Source organism: Alosa pseudoharengus, unplaced genomic scaffold (genome assembly GCF_046254945.1).
Source record: "Alosa pseudoharengus isolate Yale_2024_CS ecotype anadromous, Long Island Sound unplaced genomic scaffold, YU_APseudo_1.1 YU_APseudo_1.1_scf_15, whole genome shotgun sequence".
Lineage (NCBI taxonomy): Eukaryota > Metazoa > Chordata > Actinopteri > Clupeiformes > Clupeidae > Alosa > Alosa pseudoharengus.
Genome location: NW_027468620.1, coordinates 22,957,965 through 22,975,351, shown reverse-complemented (window position 1 = coordinate 22,975,351; position 17,387 = coordinate 22,957,965). Strand labels below are relative to the sequence as shown.

At 44.0% G+C, this 17,387-nt stretch overlaps 2 protein-coding genes across 3 annotated transcripts in view; one reads left to right on the top strand and one right to left on the bottom strand.

Annotated features, from left to right (window-relative positions):
- Positions 1–414: 414 nt before the first annotated feature.
- fancl (FA complementation group L) lies at positions 415–16,941 on the top strand. 2 transcript variants are annotated; one of them, XM_076285937.1, is made up of 15 exons: positions 415–544; positions 735–839; positions 1,006–1,064; positions 1,390–1,450; positions 1,963–2,019; positions 2,399–2,496; positions 6,130–6,226; positions 7,796–7,864; positions 12,726–12,876; positions 13,272–13,355; positions 14,457–14,502; positions 14,890–14,971; positions 16,036–16,152; positions 16,505–16,576; positions 16,810–16,941. In XM_076285937.1, the coding sequence occupies exons 2-15, from the start codon at positions 750–752 to the stop codon at positions 16,843–16,845; spliced, it is 1,119 nt and encodes a 372-aa protein (XP_076142052.1). In that variant the 5' UTR covers positions 415–544; positions 735–749; the 3' UTR covers positions 16,846–16,941. The 2 variants fall into 2 exon arrangements, with proteins under 2 accessions (XP_076142052.1, XP_076142051.1); XM_076285936.1 differs by having other exon boundaries at positions 415–839.
- Positions 16,659–17,387, bottom strand: part of vrk2 (VRK serine/threonine kinase 2) — a 15,741-nt gene continuing 15,012 nt past the window's right edge. Inside the window, exon 14 of the mRNA XM_076285934.1 lies at positions 16,659–17,377. Coding sequence (XP_076142049.1) covers positions 16,958–17,377 — 420 coding nt within the window. The 3' untranslated portion in view covers positions 16,659–16,957. The remainder of the gene's footprint in view (positions 17,378–17,387) is intronic.

The following is a 17,387-nucleotide window of genomic DNA, read 5'->3' as shown; positions in this document are numbered from 1 at the left end:
ATTAAGCTAAAATAAGAACAATACAAAAAATGTTCACCATGTATTTGTGATTGTTTCAAAATTGTCAGCACATTTAACAAAACAAAGGCAATTTCAACTTACTGCAATTTGAAATGCAGGCTCATTTGATGTTAGGCCTGGGCTAGCCTACTTCTGGTTAAAAAAAAAAGTAGTAGACGGATCCTCAATCGGTATTAATCATATATATTTACAAGTATTATTTAGTAAACTCGACATAATGTTTGTATTTGTAACTATGTAGGTTATAGTGGCTGCACTGAATTGTTTCCCAATATTGTACCCATAGATTGTACCTAGCCTACAATTTCAAAGTAGGCTAAAAGACAAGGACATGACGTTTTAGTGACGTACGTACTGTAGCTCACAGTCGAAACTTCAGCGGGAATGCGCGCACTGCACAGGCGGAAGAATGAAGTAACAACACAGGCAACAGTGCAGACTGGTTAGCCAGCGTAACAGAGTTGTAACATAAAAGTGGACATTATTCAGACCTCTGCGTTATGTGATAAAAAAAAAGAATGCAGTAAGTGTTTTACGAATTGTTAAAGCGGAAGTGCCTTATTCAGGTCTCTTATACCATGCAGGAAAGGCAGCTAACTTAGCACACTAACATTAGATGCTAGCTAGCTTGTCAGATAACTCAAACTTACAACAGTTTGGCTATACTTTGATGCCTCGTATCTAACATTGTATCCTATAATACTGCATTTAAGTAACTTTACATACTAATGGTGGACAGTCAGATAATGGCAGAGAATCCGTTGTTACTGCCTCTCAACAAGGAGAAAACTGTATATGATGGCTTCATCACTGTGCAGGTTTGTACTGTAGCTGTCAACTTCTTTCAATGGTGTGTCAGCTTGCTACTGTATGCACAGTGACTTGCGTGCATACAGTCTGGAAATGTTAGAACGTAAATCAGTGCCATTAAATATAATCATGATCATCAGACTGTTAACTGAAACAAGTCGTTTTTTTACCCAGGACAGAGATTTCAGGATAAGAATATTACTTCCACCAGGTCATCAACTCAAACAGGCAAAGTATGCAGTGTGTTTTGTGCTATTCCAAGTTGCTTGCGCTGAGTATTCCATATAATTCATAGGATAATTTCTAATATGCAGTGATTTGCATTAATCTACTGTACTGTCATTACTTCAGTTTAGTATAATAGTATAAGAAAGTATAGTACAGCAAATATACTTGTAGTTCCTACTGTACTTCAGTGTTGGTGCAGAATGAACTTGAAGGGGGAAAGGGACAGATTTTAACTGACACATTTCAGCCATTAAGATTCCACACGGAGCATTTAAATGTCCTCTTTTATTAATTGTGCATTGACTACTCAACCTCACTGACATTTTACAGACTTCACTGCTGCTGGCAACTTAAAAGGCTGCTGAGTGGATATCAAAACATTTTGAAACAGGTACATTACAGTGTAGACTATAGTGTTTGAAATGACATGCAGCACTAGGTTAAACTTGTCTTTGTTTGTTTATTCTAATGCAACTTTTTCTTAATAATCCATTCCAAATAGGCCAGATTGTCTCTCTCAGAATTGGCCGCTGTGATTTCTCCAGCAGGTTCACCGATGCTTTTCATTATTTATAGTTTTATTATTATTTTCCCTCCCTATGGCTTAATTAACATCTCTTTGATTTTTTTCTTTTGTTGTTTGTTACCTATCCCTTCAGGGTATTGCTACTAGATTTATATTTTACCCAGGGCTTTAAAGTTCATTATTTTCATGCACATGAAAGATTATTAATAATTAACTCCGATGGCCACCTGCATTAATCAAAATGCTGACGTTTAGTTTGATTCAAGGGCTATTTGGTCTTGCTTACAAAAAACACGCCATGCCACTCTTAATTGCCTGTAAAATTGGCCTTTTTTTCCCTTTCTTTTTTTTTACATGTTTACCTCTGTCTGTTCCAGAGGTTGCATCACGCCCCTGATTTGGTCAGTTTCATTTTGGAGCTGAAAACTGTATTGGTAAGAACACTGTTTTCTATTTTTCCCAGTGACCGTATGCTTTTATTCATAAAGTTAGGTCAACTTAACTCATGCACTGATACAGAATCTCTAAATGCAGTGTTTCCCATACATTGACTTATTTGTGGCGGCCCACCACAATATCAACATTGACCACCACACAATGATTTTCCAGGTTGTACTAAATTGTGATTAAATCTGGTTAGCATCATAACCACGCTGTGCTAATTTGTTAAAAACTGTTGCATTCAAGTCAATTCTGCAAACCAACCACCACAAATGGAATTCAATTCTCTGGGAAACACTGAAATGCATGGCTTTGCTTTGGAGTAGAAATAAACGCTGGTTTTGTTATAAACAGCAATTTCTCCATGCACAGGAGTTGGCAATGAAGAGCAGACCAGACTGTCAGAGCATACCACCTCCACAGTACTATTCCCAGCTGATCACAGAGATGCAGAGCCTGGGATGGGATAAGTATGTCAACTTTCATCTGCTGTTCCATTTACCATCAGCTGCCTAGGAGCTTGTCATCAGTGAGTCCATAGAAATGCCAGCTATCTCTAACTGCATCATGACCTGTAAATTAATTTCATTGACACTATCTTGTTTGATCTCTAATGTCCTTATTCGGTTTACTTTAAAGATGGGCGTTAAGCTGAAATTCTTCACAGGAATGGTGTGTTAATAAATCAGTATGACAGCTGATTTATTTTTTATTAATTAAATATACGTTTAAATCAGGTTCATTCAACAGTTCACCTTCTGCTTTGTGACAGTGAGAGAACTAATGCAGATTCTGTCAGACAGTGATATATTTGGTCAGGATTTCAGCAGCCTTCTCATTTTTCCACTCTCTATTAATGGCCAGAGATATAATTATGATATTAGCAAATGCAAATTGTTCTAATTGCAGACCCACTCTCAAGTTTAATGGGAGAATTTTGAAGTTCGGGTGGAAAAAAAACAAGGTGAAGGCTTTTCCATGTTTGAATTGCGGTCAGAAGCATTATGCTGGCGTTCTATCTCTAAATGCACTTGAGATTAATTAAGATTCTTAATTGGTATCAGTGTTAATAGCCTCAAGTTTGACATAATCCCAGGCTGTGATTGGTTAAGGTAAGGGAAACTGCCGCGGAACCTGGTCATTTTAATGAGTTTCAGTTGCCTTGAAGATGTCACGTCCGGTGTTAATTACAGAGGACACGAGGGGTCAAGTCTTTTTTTTCTCTTGCTTTCCCTCTCACTCAGCCCTAAAATAGTAGCAAAGTGTCAGACATTAAGCAAAATTACAGATTATCGAGCACATGCACGGACTCTTCTTGTCCGGCGGTAGGGCCGCGGTAGGGCAAAAAGAGAAGCCCGAGAATGTCATCGTAAGGAGCGCGTTCTCCTGACTCGATAGGCATGTCAGAATGAGCTCTTTGATGAGCGTCATGCGGAGTGTCCTGTTGTGAGGCTGTATCACCTTCTTTTTTTGATGGACGAGGAAGAGGTGACAGTGACCCCCCTCTGTTCTCTTTTAACACCCTGCCAGGATAATGACCACAGGAATGCTGTGCCATTGGCTATCACCTTTCTCCATCTCAACATTTGTATTTCAAAGCACATAAACCCTTTTGGCATCTGCCAGTGCCAAATAGCATTAGCATTTTTTTTCTTCTCCTTTAATATATCTTGTAAAAACAAAACACAGCAAGGATGCCATCACCACATTAGTGCTTAATTTTGATATATTTTTTATGGTTTCTGCATCATATTTCTGTATTGTACTTTCATCTGTGTCCTGTTTGTACACACACACACGCCAGCACGTGTAGACACACACACTCACACACAGAACGCGCACAAACACATGCCAAATGTTCTCTCTTCCATTTATAAGCAGTGCTGATTTTGTAGTTGCAAATGTAATGCTCTCATCAATCCTCCCAGCACGACATCAAGCTGTCAAGCTGTTTCAATCATCTGGAGTGAATGCCAGCATGGCTTGATACTGTTGCATGGGATCCTGTCAGAATACAGAATGCAGAACAGAGAGATGGCATTCAAGCTCAGGGAAAGTGAAGTGCTGGCCCAGTGGAAACGATGAGGATCTGTGCTCTAATTCTTTTGGTGTAGTGTAATGCAATTATGTTTTTTTATTATTATAATTTTATTTTTTATTTTTGGGTAATTCGGTTGTATCCATTGTTGCTTTATTATGGCTTGAAGAACGATGGAACATGCTGGAGACCTAACTAGAGCTGGATGAAGAATGAGTGGGAGTTTGGAGAGCGGAGAGAAGCATAACACAGGGTTCAAGGCTGTGTGTGTGTGTGTGTGTGTGTGTGTGTGTGTGTGTGTGTGTGTGTGTGTGTGTGTGTGTGTGTGTGTGTGTGTGTGTGTGTGTGTGTGTGTGTGTGTGTGTGTGTGTGTGTGTGTGTGTGTGTGTGTGTGTGTGTGTGTGTGTGTGTGTGTGTGTGTGGTGTGTGTGTGAGAGTGAGTGTCATAGTGTGTGTGTGTAATAGTGTGATTGAGCAAGTGAAGTGAGACTGAACAGATGATTAGGGTGATGAGGGAAACAGAAAACAAGCCAGCTCGAGTGAGTGAGTGAGTGACAGAAAGGTAGGGAGTGAGGACGAACACAGCTGAGCCAGTGAGAGAGTGAACGAATGAGCAAGTCAGTGGGCTGGAAGGAGAGGAGGAGGTAAGTCGAGGGAGCAAGTCAGCTTGAGTGAGAGAGGAAGGGTGGGAGGGAGGGAGAGATGGAGGGATGGATAGAGGGAGGGAAGTGCTAGGTAGAGGGAACAAGCCAGCTTGCTTGAGTGAGTGACTTGAGTGGGCGAGTGAGCAAGCGGGCAAGTGAGTGAGAGCATATCTATTTCAGTATGAATCATTAAAAGGTGTTGAGAAGTGCTGAGCTGTGTTGGGCGCCCGTGTCAGGGAGTTTTATGTGCGCGTAAGTGCAGTGTGACAGCAAACACCCGGTGCACCGCGTTGCCAAGCAGCTATGTGTGTGTGTGTGCGCGCGCTGCTGACCACGACATGCCGTGCACACGACGACTCGTAAATAAACAGCAGAAATACAGCCGTGTCTGAAAGAACACGCGAGCATTAGGAGACGTAAATCATAAGAGGGCTCAAGGAGAGAGGTAGCTGTCCCGCTTTGCCAAGGGTGTGTGTGTGTGTGTGTGTGTGTGTGTGTGTGTGTGAGAGAGAGAGAGAGAGAGAGAGAGGAGTGGTGAGATGCTGACTTGATCAGGTTATTACATTTGTGATATGTAAACCTCAGATTCAAACCACATGATGGTGATTCTGCAAGACTGAGCCTATATATATGGTGGTGTTTAGATTACTATCCATCCCATAAACTCAGTGTAGGCTACATGTTCTTGGCGAGAATCATACGCACTGTAGGTGGTGAGATATGTGTGGGCTGCCCTGCCTGTCAGGTTGTAGAGGATCTCTGTTCAGAGTTTACAGGTCTGTAAAGCTGTCATTGCCAGGCAATCACATGACCTGTTTCTAGTCTTGTGATTGGACGCTTGCGAAATGTTGACCACTGATAATTAAAAATCTCCAGATAAAGAATTCTTGGCCAATATTAATGGGAACGTGCATGGACACGGCACTAAAATACAGCTCTGCACAGCAACATTACTCAAAAAGCTACCCTGTGCATTATTTGTCAGTGCCAGGCTGAGCTATTTAAGCAAATGGTTTAGGAAAGTTACACATACTCTGTCAAAATGTCCTGGACATAAGTGAGGGGAAAAGATGAAACATGAAGAAGACTAAAATAATTTGACCTTTCAATAATAGTATTTCACTTGTAGTAATTCTTCTTCTTCAGTCAGATGCACCATGTGCGCTTATATGACAAGGCTTTAGTTTTTCTTTATGCAAGTAATCCTACTGTATGTGTGTCTCGATTGCCCTTGTGTGGCACTTGGAAGATGGTAGAGGGTAGTATGTGTTGGTATTGATCCATCTCCCTGTCTGTCTCGCTGTCTCCCTCTCCCTCTCTCTCTCGCTCTCTCTCTCTCTCTCTCTCTCTCTCTCTCTCTTCTCTGTCTCTCTCTCTCTCTCTTTCTCTGTCTCTGTGTCCCTCTCGCTCCCCCTCCCCAGGCTGCTGTTCATTGACTCCGAGTTCCGCACACTGAAACTGCAAGGAGAGGACTCCGCTGGCCGTAAACACATCCTTACAGTCAAGCTCAAGCCCAAGGTGACTCACCCACTATTTACCAGTATTTGGCTGTTGCATTGTATGAAGACTTGATGAAATAGGGTAAAGACATCTGTCTTTTGAATTAAACGTAGGGCTCGGAGTCAATCACAAAAAGACCAGATTGTGTGTCTTCAACTGGTTTGAAATGTGAATTGTAGCACTGCTAATAACTTTATATGCAAGGTGACAAGACAAGAACAAGGTCAGAGTGACATACAGCACCACAGTTACTTCAGAATCCCCTCTACTCCCCCCCTCCCATCTGAGAAAAAGACCCAGTAGTGAGATGTTCTTTTTTTCGGAGATGCCAGGTTGAGATTTGCTTCTGCTTGCCGCGGTCTGATACGCAGCGGCACCCGTGAAGTGGGGGCGTACTGATAAGGAGTGTGAACGTGTAGTGTGTTTGTGTGTGTGTGTGTGTGTGTGTGTGTGTGATGTGGCCTAACACGATTAGAGAGCGTGGTGGAGCTCGGAGGAGTGAGAGCGAGAGTGGCCCAACCGGGCCCCGGGCCCGCGGCAGCATGTAGAGCACCCAGGTCACAGCACACTCTACTGGGCCGAGCCGAGGCCGAGGTTAGCCAAGTCAGCTGTGGAGGGCTGCGTGTGTGCGTGGGATGGTTATCAGAGGTGTGTGTGTGTGTGTGTGTGTGTGTGTGAAAGAGAGAGAGAGAGAGAGAGAGAGAGAGAGAGTCTGTGCATGTGTGTCTGTGTGTGTGTGTGTCTGTGTGGAGCAGAGATGCCAACTTCGAGGCGGGCACAGTGCGGGGTCCTGATGGGATTCAGCGTGGCGTAAGGATTCCCCCCTGTGCCCACCTGCCCAAACGGCCTGCTGTGGCAAGGGAGGGGTAAAAATAGCGTGGCTGCCCCAGTAGCACATCTGCTGCTCCCCCAGCCCTCTCCCACACACACACACACACACACACACACACACACACACACACACCAAACACACATACACTTCTCCTATAACTTGGGGGCTTTGCCAGGCGGCGCCGACCCACCGAGAGCTCAGCCAGGTGGGTGGTTTGCCGGGTTGGGCCCGTCAGAATCGGTGATGTTGGGTGCAGGTGAGATTAGAGACGATGCAGTGGGAACAGATATGAGCCGCAGGCTGCACGTGACATTTCAGGTCAGACTCACAGTGGGAATGATGAAGCTGCGATACCCAGTCAGTTTGTGAATGGGGTAAAATCCGTTATTTCAGCCCTCGTCAAGATGAACTGTGTCAGAACAGTGGTTTCATAATGTGAAAAGGATTTGTTAAAAATGTTTGCTATCTTCACTTTTTTTTGCATAGTAAGCATATATGGTCTCATGGGCAAAAAAGAAAAGAATTTCCAGAAGTCAAAAATGTATCATGTTCATTTTTTAAATCATTAATTACTGTTTATTATTTTATCATTAATTCATGTTTATTTTTGTGTTTAATTAAAAAAAAAAAAAAAAACTAATTCTCAAATGGTCTTTAATTGAATTGATCCTTTTTTTTGTTGTTAACAATAGCTTACCGGTAATAGCCTAATAGCTTCCTCTTGTGTGTGTGTCTCTCTCTCCCCTGTGTCTCAGTATCCAGATGAGGCCCCCGAGTTCCTAGCCGATCTCCCTTTTCCTTTCCACATGAGTTGGACTCCGCAGGTACCACTATCCTCCGCCCTCCTTTGGCCCTCCATCTAAGCAGCTTTCATGTGCCATAACGCTCGCTCCTTTATCGCTCCGTAATCCTCGCACGCTCCGCACTGATGATCTTTTGTATCGGAATGACAGTTGGTCTGTAATACTCAGTTCAGCCCCATCAAGAGTGTGTGATGATGAAATGTGTTATGAAATTTGTGCAGCGCCCGCGTGGCTTTCATGTCTCGCCCCCGGAAGAATATCAATTAGCTCCCGCAGCCAAGACTCAAAACAGCGGTGCGGACAGTGATGAAATGAGAGGAAGAGCGTTATAAAAGCGCAGCCTAAATTAAAAGAAAAAAAAAATTGCTGTTACGTAATTTTAAAAGACGGTCTTTCTAATTATGAGGCAGGATGGACCGTAGGGTAAGGCTCATCACTCCAGTTACACCCCTCTGGCTGTCCTCAGCTCTACAGCACGTCACAAAGACAATGTAGTCAAAGCATGGTTTTGTCCCCTCACTTCAGAGAGGGTGTCAGATTGTAATTTAAGGCACAAGAAGTGTGTGTGTGTGTGTGGACTGTAAGGGCTGTGTGTGTTTGGGGGGGGGGGGGGGGGGGGGGGTGTTTGTGAATGTGTGTGAGCGTGTTATAAGGTCTTTTGAGGCTGCTTAGGAGTGTACAGTGTAGGTGTGTATGTTGTGTGTGTGGCATCTGTTGAACATGTGAATGTGTGCGTAAAGTTTTGTATGCCTGAGTGATGTGTGTGTGTGTGTGTGTGTGTGTGTGTATGTGTGTGTGTGTGGTGGGCCAAGCCTGAGGGGTGTCGGTGGGCATGGTGTGGGTACATGGCAGGCTGGCAGACAGGAATGAGAGGGGAGTGTGGAGACGGCCGTCTGTCAGCTGCGGTCCTGCTGAGCTGCTGATGTCCTGAAGCACTCCCACCCCTCATCCTACCCAGCTCCTCCTCACACCACGATCCCCACACACACACTCCCATGAGTAATTATTACCTGTCTCCTCACAGGGGCCAAGAGTGTGTGTGTTTGTGTGTGTGTGTGTCTGTGTGTGTCTGTGTGTCTGTGTGCGTCTCTGTGTCTGTGTGTGTGTGTGTGTGTGTGTGTGTGCGTGTGTGTCTGTGTGTGTCTCTGTGTGTGTGTGCCTGTATGTGTGTGTGTGTCTGTGTCTCTGTCTGTGTGTGTCTCTGTGTGTGTGTGTGTGTGTGTGTAAGTGAGTTGGTGTGGACACACAGACGTAGCATGGGGATAGGGTGGGTGTACTTACATTTGTGTGTGTGTTTGTGTGTGTGAGAGAGTGAGAGAGCGAGAGAGAGAAAAGAGAGAGAGATGGATGTACAGTGTGTACGTATCAGATGGCTTGGCTGTAGCCAGTCATTGTTGGGTACCTGGTCCACCAGTACAGGTGTGGCTCAGCGTGAGGCCGTCCAGTCAGCCATGGGCTGAGATGCTGTAGCCAGCAACCAGCTGAGAGAAATGACAAGGGCCGACCGACTGCAGAAAGGAAACCAAGAATTATGTCAAACTTTCCACAATTATTACTCCTGTCTCCCGACAGTTGATGGAGCTGTTCTCACGGGATCAAAATGATGAAATTGACTTAAAATGTAAAATGTTATTGAGTAGAACAGAAGTTTTAGGTGTACTGTACATAACCTCACAAGTGTGCTTTTGGTGGCGGCCAGAAAATATTGACAGAATTCTAAATTGAGCATCCTTGTTTGTTTATGGGACTCACAGGGAAAATGTTGACTGCCAGAGCGGCACAGAGAATGGAGTTATTCCATTGATCAGATTTAAATCCACAGTATCCTTGATTTATTTCTCTCCCCCCGTTTTAATGACTTTATGCATTCTTGGTGATTACGAGAGGGAGGCTAATTAGATGTTTTTCACAGCTAGGTGAGCAGACTTCCAGTGCTCTCATTTTGGTTCGGGCTGGTTTCCAGCAGGAGCCTCAATAACAAGCCCCGCTTTACTTGGACAATATATTTGTATAAAAGCATAACTATAATCACACGCCTGGCATTAATTGGAAAGTAATTGCGGCGTCTTTGCACCTGTGCAATGCTAAATTGTGTGCACTCTGTCGGCGCCGCGACCCATCAGTTTTGGTTCATTTTGTCTTGCGGCTGTCAGGGCCCTCCACTCCCTTCCCTTCCTTGCCTGATTTAAGTGTGTGTGTGTGTGTTTGCCTGTGTGTGTGTGTGTGTGAGAGAGAGAGTGACTGTGGTGGTATTGTTACTGCTGGATAGATGTTATGAGCATGGAATATGTCTCATGCAGAATCAACATTTTCATTCTTAATCACAAATACACATACAAACACTCGTCACATTGATCTGTGTATTTTTCGCTCCTTTTCCCCTTATATGACTTAGTTATGTGCATTTGACATTGACAATATATGCCTATTTAACACTAGATCCTGCTTTTGTTGCAGTATTTGTTCATTTTATTTTATTTTTCTTGAGGACCACTTTCATTGGTAAAGCATACGTAAATGCAGTGTTGTACAGACTGCATCTGTGAATCTTAAATCTTAAGACAGTCCTCAGCCGTTGGCCACACACTAAGGATATTATAGATTGAATTGACATGCCACAATGAGTAGAAAAAAACAATATAGGTGATGAAACCATTATCCAAAGAAATGTTCCTTGTCTTACATGATATATGACATATATATATGTGTATATATATACACAAACATATCTACTGCAACATTTTGTTCATGTGATGTGTTGTGTTGTTTTAATCAGTAACAATACATACCGGTACTATATACTGTATTCTGAGGTCAGTCTCTGACATGAATTTTAAATAACTCACTAAGTGTAAATACAAATGTGTTCATTGTCATTTTAATGCAGTGGTTACTAGTTGGTTTTAAAGTCCTGAGAATTGAGCCATCTTTCCCTATGGTTCCATTAAAAACCAATGATGCCATAACTGGCCATGAAACGATCGGAAGCATCTTTCTCTCCATTTTTCTTTATCCTTCTCCTTTTTTTCCTTTTCTCCTGCTCTTCCTGTAATTCACCCTTTATCTGCACATCTCCTCTAGCTGTGTTGGCTGCTGCGGTGGGCAGTACAGATGAGGCCTGCCCCCCTCTCTTCCTCTAAAAATAAACTCAATGGTTCGGTGAGGGGGCTAAGAGGGCCGAGAACCGACTGGCCCCCGGGCCAAACCTTTCAGGGCTGTGAGTTTTGATTAAAGGTATTCAACCCAGAGTTGGGCAGCCACATGTGTGTGTGTGTGTGTGTGTGCATGAGTGTGTGTGTGTGTGTGTGTCTTAGGAGCTGTCCGCTATCTCCATACACACAGATATGCACACACACACACACACACACCATGTTTTCTCTCTCACACACTGATGCCGATAGCAGACAGTAAAGCTGGGCACGCCGCCACTTGCCTGTCAATCAGCGCTGGTGATTTATGGCCTACACATACTTTAGCCATTAAAGCCTCGCAGCTGAGGAGCCCAGCACAGGAAGAGCGAGAGACGAGAAGTGTTTGTTGAACTAAGACATAGAGGAAGCCAGAGAGAGAGAGAGAGAGAGAGAGAGAGTGGACCAGGCTGCCTGTCTGTTAGTGCCTGCCTAGTGGATAAAAAGAGACCATTGACTTGTACTTGTTTGGTTCATTTTCTGCGTGTGTGGGGGGATGAGGGGGTTTCGTTGCCTTTTTGTCTTGTCTTGGAGGTTTGACGGCTAGACAAATGTGTTGAGAGAGCTGCAATCAAAGTGAAACAGGGTTGTCAGTGATGGGAAGCTGATGCTCCTTTGGTGATGACTACAGAGAGAACATTTTCAGATTTTCTCCTTCTCCCCTTTTCAACTCTTGATGCTGTAAATGAGGAAAAGGAATAATGCGAAAGGCTGTGAATAGGGTTGGGTAGGGAGCATGTAATCACCTTCCCATATGCGGCAAATATAACTTGCACAGGTGGGGGAGTGAATTCTCCAGACTCCCATATCTAGAAATTTTGAGAGTTGTTATACATGACAGTAGGAAGGTCTGCAACCAAATTATTTCCTTACCTTCTGGTTAGTCTTGTCACTGATTATGTCAAAAAAGTTAACAGAACCATTTTTGTTTAAAAAAAAAAAAAAAAACAGCGTAATTAAGTCTGAAATAAAAAAAAAGTTTATTAATTAGGAGACTTGCTTGTTTCCTCTGTTGACCCATAAACAAAACTGTAGAAGCGTGGGTGTATTTGGTGCAAGAGTGATGCTTTGAGAAGAAAAAGTATTGTGTACATTTGTGTGTGTGTTTGTGTGTGTGTGTGTGTATGTGTGTGTGTTCAGTGTGTGTGCGCGCTCACTGAACTGAAGAACATCAGGGAGTTAGTGACAGTTTAAGACAGATGGACAAAGCCACCCTACCCCCTCCACGTGCAGTTTCATACCAGCTGTTTAAGAGGAAATCATGGTGTTTTTTCCCTTTTGATGTGTTTGAATGCTAAGCTTTTGATTCCTTGCGTGCAGATTGCCACAGACCTGGGAAATCGGACGCAAATGAGCATTTGTTGGCAGCTTTTTTATTTTTTCCTATGGATTGGCCATTTATTTTCCACAATCCACAAAATCCCTTAAGTCAATATTTTTTTTTCTTTTGAACCCCCCCAAAAAAGCAACATAAAAAGAAATAATAATAAAAAAAAAAACTCTGTACTTCTCGGCTCATTAAAATTGTTGTGGAACAGCAGTCGTAGCCTCGTCTCTCGTCTCTCGTCTCTCGTCTCTCTCCCCGCCCGCTCTTCGTGGCGTCAGAGAGACAGCCCCACGTCGAGATGCACCAGCTGTGCCCGCTCCGCGGTGGCGTTGAACATTTGTCATCTGTTGTGCTGCGCCCCTCACAGAGCACCTTGGCCCACGTTCATGGCCGCTTCCTGCTCCACTTGGAAGGCCTGGCCGAGTTCTGGTCGGTGCTGGACGAGATCGACGAGCAGACGTGGGTCCTGGAGCCAGAGAAGCCCTCCCGAGCGGACACCATGAGACGGATCGCTATTGGTAACCGAGCCTACTCTTCCTCACTCTCTTCCTCGGCCTTCTGTGTTTTACATTACATTCATCTAACTAGCAGACATTTTGTTGTACAGTTGAAAGTGTACATTTCATTTGTTTGTGTGCTTATTCTACTGCCCCTGAATACATGTACTCTGCTCTTCCTGTACTCCATCACTTCCCATTAATGTGGGTAAACAACCGGCCACTATCTTTTCATAGTCTGCTGTTGTTTTGAAATAATATCTATTAAATATATAGTTCGGAGTTCAAAGGTAATCACCTCAGCCAGTAAGCCCCGTTGTCCTTTGCAGCCGAGCACAGTTATTTATCCACTTAAGATAATTAGGTAAGTGGACAAAATCATTCTCTGACCTAATGACTTGTTAACGACTATGCAGGTAACAATGTCTCCATAAAGGTGGAGATCGACCCCAGGCACCCGAAGATGCTGCCTGATTGCTGTATGCTGGGAGCAGAACATGGTGAGTAACCTCCCACACACTGATTATTTTCTCTCAACCTCTCTGCCTGCCGTTCACACCTACCGTTATGGCAGGAAGTCACAAATGAGTAGGCTGTATCCCTCGATCATTGTGTTATGTCTGCATTTTCTTCCCCCCACAATCCTGACCTGCCTTTTCTAATTAGTTCAAATAGTATGTAGGTGTCTAAACAGTCAAGGCCTTGGTCTAAAACACTTCTACGCAGCAACAATGGAACCGTCCTCAGACTCTTGTTCACGGTACAATGTTGGAGCACGTTCAGAATGTCAATGTGCGGTGGTGAAAGACAGTTTGCATCACTTAAGTCCCTGTGATTGTTTCTTTAAATCCAAGGTCATGGCTGGCTGACAATGGTACATGGCAACATGCCTCCCGGTTGCCTAGCAATGTTCTTCATTGATATTAAATCCACACTTCAATAGTCAAGACACTGGCAGACACTGAACCCAAAAAAGAGGGGTCAGACAGAAATATTGCTTTTTGCATTTACAAATGACAAAACAGAGCGAGCGGCCCATCACACGCCGGCGAGATTGATCTCTCGGGGTGGAACAGCCAGGACCGTGTGCGATTTATTCGAATGATTTGAATATTTCCCTCTCTGTCGGGCTGTCGCCAAGTGAAGAGAAACACTTTGTGCCGCTTGTCTATCGCTCCCCGGCCCGCGCCGAGAGGAGAGAGAGGAGAGAGATCAGTGGCACGGACTCGCACACTTCATGTCCCCCGCGTCTGATGGAAGACCATGAGACCCAGTCTGCACAGAATGGGACAAGGTCCACTTAATTGAAACTAATCTTCACAGACAGTCGACAGGGGAGGGGGTGGGAGGGTAAAAAAGCCCAGACCTTGTCGTTGTCTCTGGCAGCGACAGCAGCAGCAGCAGCAGCCGCCACTCAGGGCAGTTTTGTCATCCTGAGACTGATTTATGCACCGACAGCAGGATTTGATTTCACCCCTTTTGTCACAACCTCTCCTCCAGTTTAGCCAGTGCTAAGCTTTGTAGTGGGAGGCTATTGTGAGTGGATTCATTAGAAATGCATTCGTCCAGTTTAACTCGTATTTTCTCTTTATCTCTTCCAGTGGTCACCCCCTTAAGGACCAAGCTTAATGCCAACATGCATTTATGGTAAGGATAGTCTAATCACGGATCTGTCTGTGAATAGCTGCTCAGAAGGATGAAATCGCATCAAATCAAAGGGATTATGGGCTGAATGACCGATGAAGTCTGAAATCTAATTTCTTTTTTTACAGGTTTCAGGTGTGTGTGTGTGTGTGCGTGCTAGTTAGTCAGTCCAAATCCTTGAATATTTGGTGTTTAATGCAGTGTTAAAATAAACCATAATTTTGAAGATTTTTATTGTCAATATATTGGCCCTGAGTATTTCATTGCACATAAGAAGTATGTTTTATTTTTTTAGTCAATAATTGTGAAACCATATTCATCACTGCCTCCTCCATTTGCATGTTAATTCTTAATTAGTATGTGAAGAACCAATCTCCTGTTTGCTTTCAGGAATCCAGACTGCAGCATTCTGCAGAACATGAGAGACGTTCTGGAGATAGAATTCCCATCACCTTCCACCCACGAAAAATCTGTATGTCGCCTTCCTCCACCACACATCCCCACCCCGCTATTTTCTGTTTTACATTTCTTACATGCTCACTGTAACCATATTTTAGTCTTTCTTCCTCTCCCTCTATACCCCCCCTCCCTTTTTTTTAACATTGATGTTTCTGGTAGATTTAGGGTACACATTTCCTTTAATTGGGTTGTTTACAGATAAGATCATTACAATAACAAAAAGGTGGCAGAATCGTCGGCAGTATCAAGAGCTTTTTAATCACAGATTCTCCATTTATCTTTCTCCCTCTCTCTCTCTCTCTCTCTCTCTCTCTTTCTGCACGGCGGGTTGAAAGGGCTCTGTGTTTATCCGCAGACGGCACCAGTGATTAATGCTCCGCCATCATTAACATTCTGAAGAGCGAAAAGTTTACTTGACCAGATGTTAAAAAATTTTTACCTGCCGTCCTTTTTAATGGATTGCTTGGAAAAAAAGGCTTCTAATTATCTGAAAAGCAATATGCAAACAGAGTGAGTGGAGGGGGGTTGTGGGGTGGAGAAGAGGGTGTGTGTGTGTGGGGGGGGGGAGGGTGCACTGGAAGACAGGTGACAGCAGCACTAGAGCCTTGAAGCGGTCACATGCTAAGGTGGGGGATTTTCTGAAGTGTGCAAGGTGTGAATGGGGTGCATGGGGGATCAAGGAGGTACAGGTTTGGTAAGTCTCCTCACCCTGTGGAAACAAACAGCGACGTCGCCGCATTTCAGAGAGGCGAGGAGGAGCGAGGAGGAGTCGGAGCAGGGGAAGGAAAGGGAAATGGAAATAAAATAACTTCACACTAATCTTTTAGCAACACTTCATCTGATTAGGGTTGAACCATGACTCCCCCACCCGATTCATCTCACTTCACTCTTGGCATAAACTCTGCAAAAGTCTCTTGCAAGACCAGAATGTGTAGAACTTCACAACTCACTTTGGTTATGTAAGAAAGGCCAGCGTGCCTCTGAAATGTTAAAAGAACTGAGGTTTTCCACTACTAACCTAGTTTTTTACCTGTGTGTGCATGCGCCGCACTTAGCATCTCTGTTGTTAATTTCCAGAGCCTCAGCACAGAGTGTGGCATCTGTTACTCCTACCGGCTCGAGTCGGCCATTCCAGACCAAGTGTGCAACGACCCTCGCTGTGGGCAGCCGTTTCACCAGGTCTGCTTGTATGAGGTGAGTTAGCACATGTCATTCCAAACACCCAGCTTTTATAACAGCCTACTGCAGCAGGAGTCACTGAAGATTAACTACTAACGCTATCTCCTGCTGAAGCACTGCTATCCCATGAGCCCTCTCTGTCTGCCTGCTTTTTTCCTGATTTCCTGGATTGTCAAACCCTGGATCCATGATATCATAATGGTTTAGTATGCTACTTGTACCCTAACCACTGTGTCCTCAGTTAACCTCTTTAGAAGGGAAGTCATAGACTCCTTCCTCAGGCAGTTATATAAAGAGGGTGTAAATGTATATTAAGATAACACTATTTCTAATCAGAACACTTTCCAATCACTTCTCCGTCCTGCAGTGGCTAAGAGGTCTGACTACCAGTCGCCAGAGCTTCAACATTGTGTTTGGAGAGTGTCCATACTGTAGCAAGGTAAGAGTCTACCTTGCTTTATAAATACTTCAGTCCTTAAGATGCCTCCACTCAGAAACTAACAAAGATGCACATTTTGATGTCAATTAAAAGCAGCATGATTTATTAAATATTTAAAAAAACATATAAAAATCATGTCATGACAAATATCAAATGTGCATATATTCCAAAATACATACAAAATTTCACTTAAAACATTCCATGAAAAAAATGCAATTCATGAATTCCTTCAGCCCATTACAGTGAAGATGGCCATGCAGAAGCCTTGAACAGCCTACAGCATAAGAGATGTCCTCCAACATCGGCACAAATGGGTGGCATTGATTTAAGGCCTTGTCTGACTGACAGGACTCTACAAGGCATGTAGTGGTCTTCAAGAGTTCAACGAACAAAAACTGCCAGAAAGACGAGGATCAGAATTACCCCACCAACTAGCTTAGTACCGCTCCAGCTCCACTGTCCTTCAGGTTCCTCTGCCTGGTTGTCCTGTGAGCCATTGTGACCAACGTCACCAACGTCAGGACCAGAATATGCCCATGGCTCTTCGTTGTGTTGATCTAGATATCCCCTATTGGTGTGGGTCCTCCTTGGGTGGTCTTGGCCTTGTGCATATTCCCTCCAGTGACTGTAACTAGGGGCAGATGAGTGGCTGTTACTTCCGCACTGCCGTCTGATCTTTGGGGTGGCCCAGGCTGTGGTTGAGTAATCAGAATGGCTCTGGCCACATTCTGATGGGAGCCTTGGCAGGTGTGCTTCGGCCAGTTCTGTTCTTCTACTAGCATATTTTGGCATGCCTCTTTTCTTCACAAAA

Excerpts from the sequence above, each read along its gene's own strand:
- fancl (XM_076285937.1), top strand. The coding sequence starts at position 750 with ATGGTGGACAGTCAGATAATGGCAGAGAATCCGTTGTTACTGCCTCTC. Across the intron at positions 2,020-2,398 it reads TGGAGCTGAAAACTGTATTG|GAGTTGGCAATGAAGAGCAG; the intron begins GTAAGAACACTG and ends CTCCATGCACAG. Across the intron at positions 14,503-14,889 it reads AATGCCAACATGCATTTATG|GAATCCAGACTGCAGCATTC; the intron begins GTAAGGATAGTC and ends GTTTGCTTTCAG.